The 12585-nt window shown below is 38.9% G+C and overlaps 1 protein-coding gene across 10 annotated transcripts in view; it reads right to left on the bottom strand.

Annotated features, from left to right (window-relative positions):
• Positions 1–992: 992 nt before the first annotated feature.
• The window catches only part of SEMA5A (semaphorin 5A), a 320230-nt gene continuing 308637 nt past the window's right edge, over positions 993–12585 (bottom strand). For 9 of the 10 annotated variants that reach the window (XM_059854936.1, XM_059854946.1, XM_059854910.1 and 6 more), the window contains 4 exons: positions 11834–11989; positions 9736–9783; positions 7261–7472; positions 993–5899 (listed from right to left, as the gene is read on the bottom strand). In XM_059854936.1, the coding sequence (XP_059710919.1) occupies positions 5780–5899; positions 7261–7472; positions 9736–9783; positions 11834–11989 (536 nt within the window). In that variant the 3' untranslated portion in view covers positions 993–5779. The remainder of the gene's footprint in view (positions 5900–7260; positions 7473–9735; positions 9784–11833; positions 11990–12585) is intronic. The other variant, XM_059854986.1, reaches the window with a different exon arrangement.

Below are 12585 nucleotides of genomic sequence, written 5' to 3'. Positions count from 1 at the left end.
TTCATGCAGCCCTTGATGTCAGTTTAAAGGTAAAAATTTTTAGCAGACCTCACTACTGGCATAGAATCTCTTCTTCAAATTGATAAATACTCAGCAAGGTAGAAGCTGTGATCAATTTCCTAGAAGCAGAGAAGGCAAGGGGAAAAGTATGTGAGAATGTATCCAACCTGGATCCAAAAAGCCAACAGGAAACAAAAGGTTTATCAGTTCCCAGCGCACCTCTCAGTGTGCTTTAACTTGCACCACGAAGTCTGAGCACACCATCTGTATGGTGCATTTTCTTTTCTTTAATAAATGGGGGAAACTGAAGGGGTAGTGGGTGCACAGCCTGTGAGACTAGCCTGGAGCTAGTTCAAAATCCACAAGTTCAGCACCAGGTCTACAGACCTGCTCCTCTTGCCCTATCCTTCCCGCTAACAAGGATATTTGGTATCGTCAAAATGCCACCTGTATGGTGGCGCTCCCTGCTTGTGAGAGCATTTCCACCCTCTATGGTTAACCTGATGATGACAGTGTCACCGGGGTCACCTGTTGCACAAATACCTGTTGCAATCAGACTGCTTTTTCTTGAGCTACTAGTTGGCTTGATTATCTAGGATCTTATAGTCTGGATAGTCTCACCCTTTGCAGTTCCCAAAAAGCCTCTGCGTTCCTTTGAGTTTATTGACAAATTTTCCAAGTCTCCAGCCACATTCTTCTATGGTTTTGTTTTCACTTCTGCCTACCCTCGCTTCTGCTGGGGCTGAAATTGTTGCCAAACCTCCCAGGTTTGTGTATTTCCCTCTTTGTACCATCCCAGTTAGAGAATGTCGTCGCCTGGCAACACAATGCAAAGCATTCATCTAGTGACACAGAGCAGTCCAGCTAAAGGCTATTCCAGCCACAAACGGGTTCTTTTTTGTGGAGAAGACTAGACAAAAAAAGGGAAAATGTCCACAGATCCCACAATCCTTCTTTGGAAGAATGGCTTTTAAATGAAGTCAAGCAGTATCTTGTTTTATCATTCATTTATTTAGCAAAGAAAGGAATGAATTCAAATACCCCACACAATGAACACATATTATTCCCTGATATCAAGATGCAGATTTGCTTGTGAACAATTTTAAATGAATCTGTTTTTTTTCTATTGAAGTCATCTTGTACTGTGCATGGATTTGTGCAGAAGCAATACATTTTGGGCTCAATTCTGTAAATGCATTAAAATAAGTAACTTGTTACATATATACCATTGATCTTGGTGTGGTTACTTATGTGATGAGTAAAATTATATTCAAGAACCTAGATTATGACAGCCTAGGCATGGAAATTACACTGAAAATTAGAAGCATCTCTCTCTAGGCTCACTGCAGTGTTGGTGGAGAGACACAAGCCCTCATCAGGATGTAACTCTGCCCATCTAAGTATGTTTTCATAGACGAGACATAGACGATGCTGGTGGCAGCAACAGTTAAAATTGGCCAGACACCTCAAGAAGAGCAAGATAAGCTTGGACCAAACTGTTTACAGAATTGATCTCATACAGCAAAGCCATTATGCATACAGTCAACATTAGGAATGTTCTCATGTTGCACCGATTTTATTAAAACTGGTCCCACATTTAAAGAAGTGAATATATTTATTCTATAATTATGAGGGAAAAAATACTGAAGCATGTAATCCTATTAACATTTTACTTACATCTGGGACCTCTTACATTCTTTTCTGGTTTGAACAGCCATATGGTCTGATGCTCTGAGAAATCTCTTCACTAACATAAGTGCTTCAGTAGCTCTTAATTTGTATGCTGGAGTGGTATTTTCCCAGAGTCTGGTGTGGATCTCTGGTAGAACTAACTAAATGCACAGTACCCTACACCAATGTGAGACTTTAATCAGTACTGCTTAATAGCCTGGAAATCAAAGCCATTTAAGCCCCATTCTTTCTTCCGTTCTCTTATGAAATTCCTAATCCTAGTAAAAAATCTCTCAATTAGTTTTAGCCAAACCACACTGCTTCAACATCAGGTGACTGCAAACGGCTGGAAAAGCGTCTACATAGAGTAACTTAAAAAGGCCATAAAGATCATCAAACTCAAACCAACGTCCAAGATACATCTGCAAGCATGGGAGTCAATTTTCTAAGCAACTGAGGAATGTATACTATGGTTCTGACATAAAAAATAAGCACAAAATGTGTACTCAGGCATAGCGGTATTTGAGTTGGCCAATGAGTGTCTGTTCTTTACTGCGCAGGATGGGACTGGCAGCCTTGCTTCCTCCTCACTTCATGAAGCAAGGCTACATGGAAACATCTTAGAGTATTTTCATTTATCTGCCACACTGTTTGCATTCAAAATAGAGAAGCATTTTTAAATTTATGCAATCAATGTAAGCATGGTTACTAATATTAACTAATGGCGTCCGAGGTAATATAATTATTTATCCAAAATAGATCACTTTATCCAAGTGAAAGGGTGGAGGATCTCTAAGCATGGCTTTTGATGAGCAAGGGACTCAATTTTCGCTTTCAAAGAAAAGAACAATGCTTTCATAACCAAATTTTATCCTTGAGAAAATCAGAGAGCCCTATTGGCTTAAACAAGGTTTGCAGGAAATTCCCACTTGTTTTATTTTTGACAGAAAAATAAGAGCTTTCAAGAAGAAATGGACATCTTTTAAGAGGGGATTTGGCAGTGCTAGATTAATTGTTGGAATTGATCATGGACATCTTCCAACCTAAACCATTCTATGAAATCTGCCTTTTCAGCTTTGTAGCCTATTTTAGAAAAAATACTAAATAAAGTCAGTTTAAAATTACTGGAGACTGCACTTTGCTTTGCTTCATGTACTAGAAAAAGCTGTACTAAACTACCTGGGTAGCTACACAGAATTCAGAAGGTGAAAATACTGATACAGGCAGTGCATCTGGGGTCCTTTAAATATCTAAAGGCTATGAAACCTGTTGTCTCACAACCTGTCTTGACAAGGAGATCTTGCCATCTAGTTTTTCTCATTTAAGTGCTGTGAAATTCTCATGTTTACCCTGCTCCTTCAGATAGAGTTTTGAATATATTTCTACTTGTGATATAGAACAACTAAATTTAGGAAGCTAAATCAAAAAGAAAAATAATTAAAATAATTAATTCCCTGACATGTTGGCATGGAAGCTGCTCAGAGATCTGGAACACCTGAAATACCCCTTCCTCTCCTAAGGGAAATACCCCTTCCCTTAGGAGAGGGAAGTGTGAGCAGACTGAGCATCTGCTAAATGGACTTCTACCTATGACCATGCAGACTTAACCAAGGGCATTATTAACACCTATATAACAGATATCTAACATATGTATTTATCTACGAAAAGAATGAAAAATAAATCACTAGAAAGATAGGTGCACCTCAAAATACTAAAGAGTTAGGAAAAAGAAGATAATTTCAGTAATTTTAATTAAAAACGGTAAAATAAAAATACATAGTTAAATCTTTTAAAGGTATTGGTCTCAAAACTATTAGTCTAAATATAAAATCCAGAAGTTGGACTAATGTTCTCTTAGTACAGGGGCAGAAAGGAAATCTGTCGCTCATAAGTGTGTATGTACATGTGCTGCTTTTTCTTGGCAGTAGCAACAATATAGGTTTTATCTTATTTAAATATAAAATTTATCTTTTGGCATGAACACAGTAATTCACATACCATACTGCTTATGACATGGAGAGTTTTTCTTCCCTCTATTTCTTGCAAAGAAAATTTTCTCTTACCCAGGGAAATCAGCTAACTTATTCCTGGGAAACCAAATCTAATGAACAGTAAAAAAAATCACAAATTATAGAGACCCAGCATTATTATAGTTTCTGGAGATGAGCTGGTGTGAAGGCAAGTGCTTTCATTTGGGTGAGTTAGTAACAGGAATAGCTATTCAGCTGGAAAAAATATAGGTGGCTGATCTTAATTACTTTCATAGATGGCAAATGTGTGTTCATTTTACTGCATAGCATTTTAAAGACCACTTTGAATTTTTTCATTTTTCTGTAGAACAGATTGGAAGCATAGTGCTACATTCAGATCTATCCCCATTCAAAAATGTAGCTCACTGCCATGAGTAGATACAGTATTTACCATTGCTATGGAAGTGTTGGTACTTTTTGATTTTTGTTCTGAATCATTATAATATGTACATTCTTTTCTCTATTTGTCTATTATACCATGACCTAATTAGCAAGGGCTCTAAACAGAATGGTAATATTTCTACTCTGCTTCTCCTTGCATACCTCCCTAGTATTCTAGTGCGATGGTCTTTGCTTTAAGAAAGAAAATTAAAGCCCAGTTCTTTAATCCTTAATATTCACTTAATTTCTTCTCACTAGCTTCTGAGAATAGCAAAATGCTTCCTTGCTACTATATACTCTGTAAAATCTGACTCAAATCCCTGCAATTTTCTTTTTAGTTATACATATAGAATTTCAGATACAAAAATAAAAATGTCATGAATGTGGGTGACAACAGATAAGACAAAGAAAAATGGTATAAAACTTTGTGTTTCCTCATCTACCACTACAAAAGGAATTAAAACTGATAAATTAAAACTTAAATATGTACATCAATGAAGTCCAACAAGATCATCACTTGAAACACCATAAGAATGTTCCTCTAGGGGCTGACTGATGCAGGTTAGACATGGCAGCAAGATGAGACAGCCCTTTGCAAATGTATCTGCATTCTCTGAGCCAGCTTTGTTTGTTGGACACATGCATATAAAGTAAAAGTTGGAAAGAAAAAAGCAGACCTATGATTATGCCTACATACCCCCAAGAGCCAGAGATGGCACACAATACACGGTGCAGTTGTACTGCCCTGTGGCCAGCCTGGTGGCCACAGCCATCAGAGACAAGCGTGTGCCAAGGGCACACACCAGGGAGAGGAAGCCCGTGGAATGCCACAACGAACCCGCGCGCTGCAGCAAGGCTGGCTTGTTAAAGACACAGAGAAAAACCTCTCAGTGTGCCTCTCCCATCCGCCCTCCTCCCTCAGCCTCCCTGCGGGACATGCCCTTCCACAGCCTCGCAAAAATTAAACTGAGCAAGGTGAAGGCTTTGTGTGGCTGGGCTCGGCTTGCAACTGGAAACCACTGACCCCGGAGGTGTCCAGGTTAATTACAAGATTGTATCCCTGGGTACAGCCTTAGTACTTCTCTGCACTCTGAGCAGCTGAACTGCAGTCAGAGTGATTTACAGCCCAGGAAGATCAGCCTACAGAGCCCAGAGCTGCTGCAGAGGATCACTAAACCGCCACGTTACTTCTTGTCATCCCCAGCACCTTGTGAGCTCTTTCTGGCAGAGTGAGCTTCAGGAGACTGCTCAGAGGGCTAACAGCAAAGCTCCCTTTTTAAACCCCAAGGAAAAAAATGATGCCTAAAAAGAGAATTAGATTTGTACTCCTGGAACAGATTTAAGGGGTAACATTATCATTTCTTTTTAAAACTCCGGAATGACTTAGTCACTTGTTAGAGAAATATGAGTGGAAATTTACGAAACTGAGCGAAGCAATGCAATCCTCATGAGTGGTCCAGCAACACTGAGGGGCTACAGCTGCCCCTGACACTGAAGGCCAACCTTGCATTCTGCAAAGAAAACATCATGTCACAAACAGGCGGTTTGGGCTTTTGGCAGCAATGGGACATTGATGGCTTGGATCGTGCTTGAAATGTCTCTGAACTTCATCTCTGAAGCCTCAATCACATGAGCACTTGAGTAGCACAGGCCTTGGGACTGGGGAGTTACAGGAGGCCAGAAAATACACAAGCCCATTAGTACTCATCATAATTATTGAAATCTGTAAAATAGGTATTAGAATAAGTCTTTGAAGTAAGATGTGGATTGAAGTATTTGTTTCTCTCCTCTAGAATCAGGTTGTTTTTGTTAAATGCCTGAGAAGGAAAAGAGAAAAAAAGAAATCAGAAAATGAAAAGGACATAGGAAAGGCAACCACTAAGCGCTCTTTTACCAAGGCAGTTTCTGTGGCACATATCTGTGTATATAAGCCAGTCAAAAATGCATTGAAAGATACAGAAACTTGCATTTGCAGAAAGTATCTTCTTACGTAATAACATTCCTACAGAAAGTAATTCTACTTAATAAAGCCAGGCATTTTCCCCTATAATATTACAAAACTAATTTTCTGATTCTGTGAATATTTTTAGTCATATATATGCAGTCCTTCCTATTAGAATGAGTCACTATCTTTTTACTGAATAAGTATTATTTTCTCTTTACTGTCTTAATTCCCTGGTTTTCAAGTGGCAGAAATGTCTGAAGGCCTTAAAAGCATAAAACCTGCTTTTAAAAAAAGTAATATGGGTATTTAAAATACAAATTTTCAAAGGACTGTTTTTTTTTTGTTTCTGTAGCTATCTAGAGAGATGATGTGAATTTCAAAAAGCTTTAAATTAGGTTCATATTCCACTGCTGACTAGGAGATCCAGACTTTTCTTGCTGTTTTTGATAATTTTCATTAAAATGTCCTTAATTAGAAAGAGAAATGCAGAAATTAAGAACTGGATTATCCAGGTAGGATTTAAGAAAAATCCTCATTTGCAAAAAAGCTTTGCAGCTGTATGAATAAACTTTGTAATCTGAAGATACTGAACTAGGTATTTTCAAAATGCACATCCTTCCTTTATCTAGTGGATCTGAAAAGCAGTGTTATTTTAAAAGGTCACAAAAAGAGAAGAGCAATTTGGGAATAATGATGAAATAGTATGGATATCATTATAGACTCTCAGTACACCTGTACTGCTTTTTCACAGAGCAGTTTGGCTATAAACAGTAGCTGAGAGTCTGGCCCAGAATATATCAGGTACCAGGTACATCTCCCATACAGAGACATTGTGCAGGAAGATGAACAGTGCCCTTGAAACTGCATCATCAGAGCCAAAGGAATTTCTTCAGTAGATGCCACGGAAAAATAGCTCTATTTACTTCTTGAACAAGCCACTCGGGAACACAATTAGGAAAAAAATCCCACAAAACAACTTGAGTGATTTGCTTTTTTCCAGCAAAACCTGCTATATAAATTATACACACATGCAAAATCCAACTTCCTGCCTAACAGGGACTGACAATTGAAAGGATCTGCAATTACAACACCTCAAGTGAAATCTACTTTAGTCATTAACAATCAGCATAAGCTGAGCCCAAATGCCACTGCGGAAAAGCAGCAAGGAGAATTCTTTCGATAGGGGAGAAATGTCGTCTAGGTGCACTGAGTAGCTCCCAGCCCTCTGCTCACCTTGATGGCCTCTACGGAGTCGTATTTGTCCAGTTTGTTGATGTGGTTGGTGATGCTGGTGTTGAGAGGAGCAGGTGACACCGGGTGGATGACAGTGGCGTCGTGGGACTGCTGCTGGTACCGCTGGCAGTACGTGTAAACAAGCAGGGTGAGAAGGCAACCGAGGATTGAGCTACTCAGTCCCACTGCGATCATGTGGAACATGTTGAACTCTGCAGAGCAGAGAGGAAGGCAATCTTAATTTTGAGGCAGAGGCAGTAAAAGCTTCTGCTCGGGGAAAAATGTAGACAAGTGTTTGAGTCAAATAAGGATAAGGGAATTTTCATGTGTTTCCCTGAAACATCTCAATTGTGATGGTTTATCCTTACAGTAGTAAATTCACTTTACCTCCCTGAAGGGACCATTATAAGAATCCTAGATACCCATACATCTCTTCAAGTAGAGATCATTGAAAGACGCTTAAATAAGTTCAGAACGCAAATAAAAGAAAAATTAATTGCATTCCGTATGTTTGAATAGTTCATGGTTTTTTTTTTTTTTCAGACTGTATAACAGATCCTTGTTATGTATAAATTATGTATATAGTATACATAAACAGCTTTTTTCGTTCAGTGAACTACAGTATCACCTTCTCTGCTGCTATTACAGTTTTTTCTCTTATACATAGTGACTCGTGGCAGAACTGAAAAAATCCTGATATCATAGAACCCCGTTCCTGCATTCTATAAACATTTTCCATATCCCTTTTACTGGATGCATATCCCAGAAGCAGCAGCAGATGTTTTTTCCATCCCTGCTTTAATTCTTGCTGGTTATCATTCTTTTTGTACCTTGGCCAGTTTGTTTCCTTCTCCAGCTCTTGGAACTTTTTCTTTATTTAAGGGGGAGTAAGGAAGAAATGGTAGCATTCTAGGGGGAAATGGGAAGTGGCGAGAGACAGGCTCTTTGAATCTCGATACACCTTTAAGCAGGGCAGCCAGAGAATGCAAAGTCAACACCTCAGAGCCCAGTACCCTCCCATCTGCTCTGCTCTTCAAATGCACAAGGCATCAGACCATGGGAAACCCTCTCCACCTACGCAAGGATTAAAACTGACAGGAAGCCCATTGCTGCATGAAACTGTAGGAGGGAACTTGAAGCACAATCATCCCCTGATGTTACTGAACAGAGATACCAGATCAGATATGGAACCAGTAGGATTTGCTCAAAATAAACAAACTGGACTGCTTTCCATTGTTATTTCGAACTGAAGCTGTGCTTTTTGATTTACTTTAGGGGAGAAGTATCACTGAGAAACTCATGCTGGAAATTTCATCATCGCATGACTGAAATTTGTTGCTGCCTAAATGTACAAATGAAGGATTTTAAACTGATGTACTGGTGCTAGTCTTTAAAACATCTCTTAGATCTTTTTCACTGTGATACAGAAAAATGGGCCAGTACATGAGTCTCATTTTTTGTTAGACCTAAGGTTACAAAACCTTTACATGCCTACTGGGTACTTAGAAACACAAACTAATATTTAGGTGACTCAGTTGACTGTGTCAATATACCAATCTATCACTAAAATATCCTTCTACACCTTTTTGAGGGTTTCCCAGTGTTGTAGAACTTGGCAAAATGTTTTCAGAGTACCACTGCTAATTAGAAAAAAAATCAAATGACATTATCTTGGCTCCCATAACAAGTTACCATATGCACAAGTACCCTTTCATAACCTCTGTTTTTTCATTGCCCTTTATTAGGTTAAAAATGCAGCTTATCTGTGCATGGAAGAATACTAGGACTGGCCAGAGCTATTACCATGACGACACAGACTAAGCGTGATAGCTCAGCACAAGAAAAAAAAAAGTTCATTTTCCTTCTTCTTTCTTCTTCTTTCTTCTTATTCTTCTTATTGTTTAGTGGTTTTAAAAGTTTTTCCTTTCAATATCTATTTTTCTAGCATCACAACTCTCCAGAATGGAACCTTTGATTTACTTTTCAGTTCTGTGTCTGGCAACGAAGCTGAAAACGAGTCCCAGATCGAGTCTGGGCTAGGAAATTCATTAGCAGGCTGGTTTTCTGCTGTTTATTTGGAGTCTAAAAGAGGTTTGTGCACTTGTTATCCTGAAAAAGGCGGAGCAACAAATTTACAAATTTTGACCTTCTGGTAACTAGATTATTATAGATATTTCTTTTTGAGTACAAGGGTGACTGCCACACTGACAAAGAAGAAAATAAAAACATCTAATAATGCATGTTCTACTCTCAAAGGTCACCAATGACAGATGGATATTTAATGAGAAATCCTGTAGTAACTACATTTTTTTGGTACAAATAACTACTTTTTTTCTGTACAAGTGTAAATAATGAGAATGCAGCATTTAGAAGGTAGAATAATACTAATAAGGGAGTGCAAAAGGTGAAACAAAAGCAAAAAATGGAGAATGGACATTTCAGCATTTAAAAGACATCCCAAGCTGAAAAGCTTACCGCCACATCGTTTCTCTTCTATGCTGCTGGATCGTGCCACAGATATTTCTAGAAAAATAAATAAACCCCTTAGGCCAAGGAGAAAAAATATTACAGAGAACTTCTAGTTAGATTAACACAGAAAGGATTTAAAAATTCATTCTTTTACATCTACTTCAATTCAAAGTAAAAAATATTTTTACTATGTGGTAGAATTAATGGAAAGGACCTATGACATCTTCAGGCTCCTTAGTTTCCCAAACAAAAGCAACAACTTATTTTTAATTCTTGCCTTAAAACATCTCTGGAATAAAAAGGATGAAATGTAGATGGAAACATTCTTTGTGGAGTTTAAGCTTGTGGAGAAAGAGTTGATTTACTGAAATAAAATTACACTACAGTTTAATTACCTTGCGTTCAAATGTGCTCCTTACTTCTAGAAGTCGCATCTAGCGCTAATGTGAAAAGTGGGAATTTATACATCTTCAAAAAAGGCAACTGCTAATTTAGTAGGTCTCAGTAGTAAACTAATAAAATGCAATTCCATCCTGTATCCTTATCATTTTTACTTTGAAAATACAGACTAAAATCTGTAGGCAAACAAGCTTTTCCACTCCTTACTTCCAGACCATGGCTTCTATGAAGGGAAGTTCTGCCTTACAAATCAGTCTCTTGAACCTCTCTGAAAAGGTTAAGGATAATTTGTATACAAGCGGGGTAGCTGACACAGTATACCCTGATTTCAAAAAAGCAGAATTTTAAGTTTTTTAACAATGTTTTTCCAAGAAAAAAAAATGAAATGAGGGAAAAGATACAGAAATGGGCTAGTACTATGTGCCCAGTTCTTACAACAGAGGAAAGTTGCCACTTCTGCAGGGATTGGTCATTTCAGCCAAGAGCTAGGTAGGAAACCCCTCAGTTAGAGGACCTGGATGAGAAAAGCAAGCCAAGTGAACCAGAGAAAGCAAGCTCGATTCACTGAGGTGGGAGTAATGGCATGACCTTATCCTCTGTGTTACTGCAAATGTGAGAAGGAGCAGCAAACCAGAAGGGCAAGAGACATGGTGGCTTGTTTCAGATTCTGAAAATGCCTACTCTCCAAAACAAGATGTAGAGCTTATATTGGACTAAGCTGCAGATTCACAGAATGTGGATATTAATAGACTTTCAAAAGCCTTCGGAAAGGGAAAATACAATGTGGGCGGTTTTGCTTTCATACTGACATTTTTCACATTGGTTTTAGAAGAAAATACTATTTGGGAGTTAAAGCATTATGCACCATCCATAAAAAACGAGTTTAACTTTGCTGATGTCTTTGTTACATTGTACTGTAGTTTACTGCATAGTCACTCAAAGAAAAGGTTGCAGCACTGACTAAACACAGCTACATTTCAAATGATACATTAAAATGTAAATTTTTCTGTCTGTGAAAAGACCCCTGGCTATTTTTAATGTACATAGGGAGAAAGTCGACTGTTGACAGCAGTGCATTGTGACCATCCATACTGTTGTATGGATTTATATGACTCCTGTGATTTAAAAACAAAAGTACAGTCATGAGTTTGAAATAATACTATAGAATAATACACAGTGTGACTATTCATCAGGTACTTAGCAGTCATGAGAGATAAGGACTGGAGGCAAAGCTAATAGTATTTACTTTTCTGAGCAATTATCAACGCAAGGGACTGTCTGAAATTATTTCCAGATTTACAACCACAGCACCTACTTTGTACCTGCAAACCACAAAACCTACAGCAACGTTTCTTTAATAATCCTAGTCCCAAAACAACTTAAAATAAAAACGAAACTATTTCTGTTTGCTGTCTGTACTCATCCCCTGCTACCAAGTAGAATGGGAGAGACCTGCAGAATGCTGTGACAGTGACTAACCAAGGCAGTGACTCTGGGTGCCATGGGACAGATTTTTATGTAGACACCAGATCTACACAGACACATTGTCTCTACACAGTAGACCAACATCCTTGTGCTGACTAAAGGCAAGCTCTTCTTCAGCTCATGGATCTGCGCAGTGCAGTCTGGAACAGCGCTATGTCTCAGCCCTGAAACCTTGAGAGATTTCACTAATCCTTCAAGGAGCTTGCTGATCTGATCTCACCTGGTATGAAGTTGGAGTCTGCAGCACAGGCTCGGCTCTCTGTGGTGTTGCCTGTGCACTGGCTGCCCACAGGAAACAAAAGGATGCACTGCCGAGCGCGGGTCTGGAAGCCGGATGAGTCGCAGTCGGACCACTCGGACCACTCGGACCAGCTGTCTGCAACAGGCAGAGAGGGACACACACGCAGACACTGTGATTAAGGGGATCACAGCCACTGCGTGAGAGAGAAATAGCTTGTATTTCTGAGTTAGGACAGAAAGCCTCCTCCCCAGATACCTTCATCTAGCAGAGGGCAGCCCCTTCAGTCCGATTAAACAAAGGCAGTTTGGCTTTGGCCAAAATGTGAGTGTGATGGTAAATTTGCCACAGACATCTCATGGGTTTGGCTTCTGCCATGACCTTTGTGTGTGGACGTGAGAAGCTGGAAGATTCTGTGGGGGTGACTGAAAGAGTGATAGCTGTGGAATTAATTCCAGTCTAGGTCATTAGGGTGGACAAGCGCACTGCATTTTTTTATGTACCTGACCAGTAGCAATGAGAACTATGAGTATTCCATTCTGAAACAGGATGTGTATTTAACCCCAAAACAGAAGCATCTTGAAGATTTTTTTAAAGTTTTCTTTTTTAGCTTTTCCTATTTCAGGTTCATTTCTTGGCTGTAGATTCTCATTTTCTCTTCCCCATTCAGTTTGTCACCTTCTATTTATTTTCCATATTTCTTCCTCTCCTTATGTAGCTTTGATTAAGATATT

Source organism: Haemorhous mexicanus, chromosome 1 (genome assembly GCF_027477595.1).
Source record: "Haemorhous mexicanus isolate bHaeMex1 chromosome 1, bHaeMex1.pri, whole genome shotgun sequence".
In the NCBI taxonomy this organism is placed as follows: Eukaryota; Metazoa; Chordata; class Aves; order Passeriformes; family Fringillidae; genus Haemorhous; species Haemorhous mexicanus.
The sequence above is the reverse complement of the archived record's forward strand: the minus strand, read 5'-3'. Positions and strand labels throughout refer to the sequence as shown.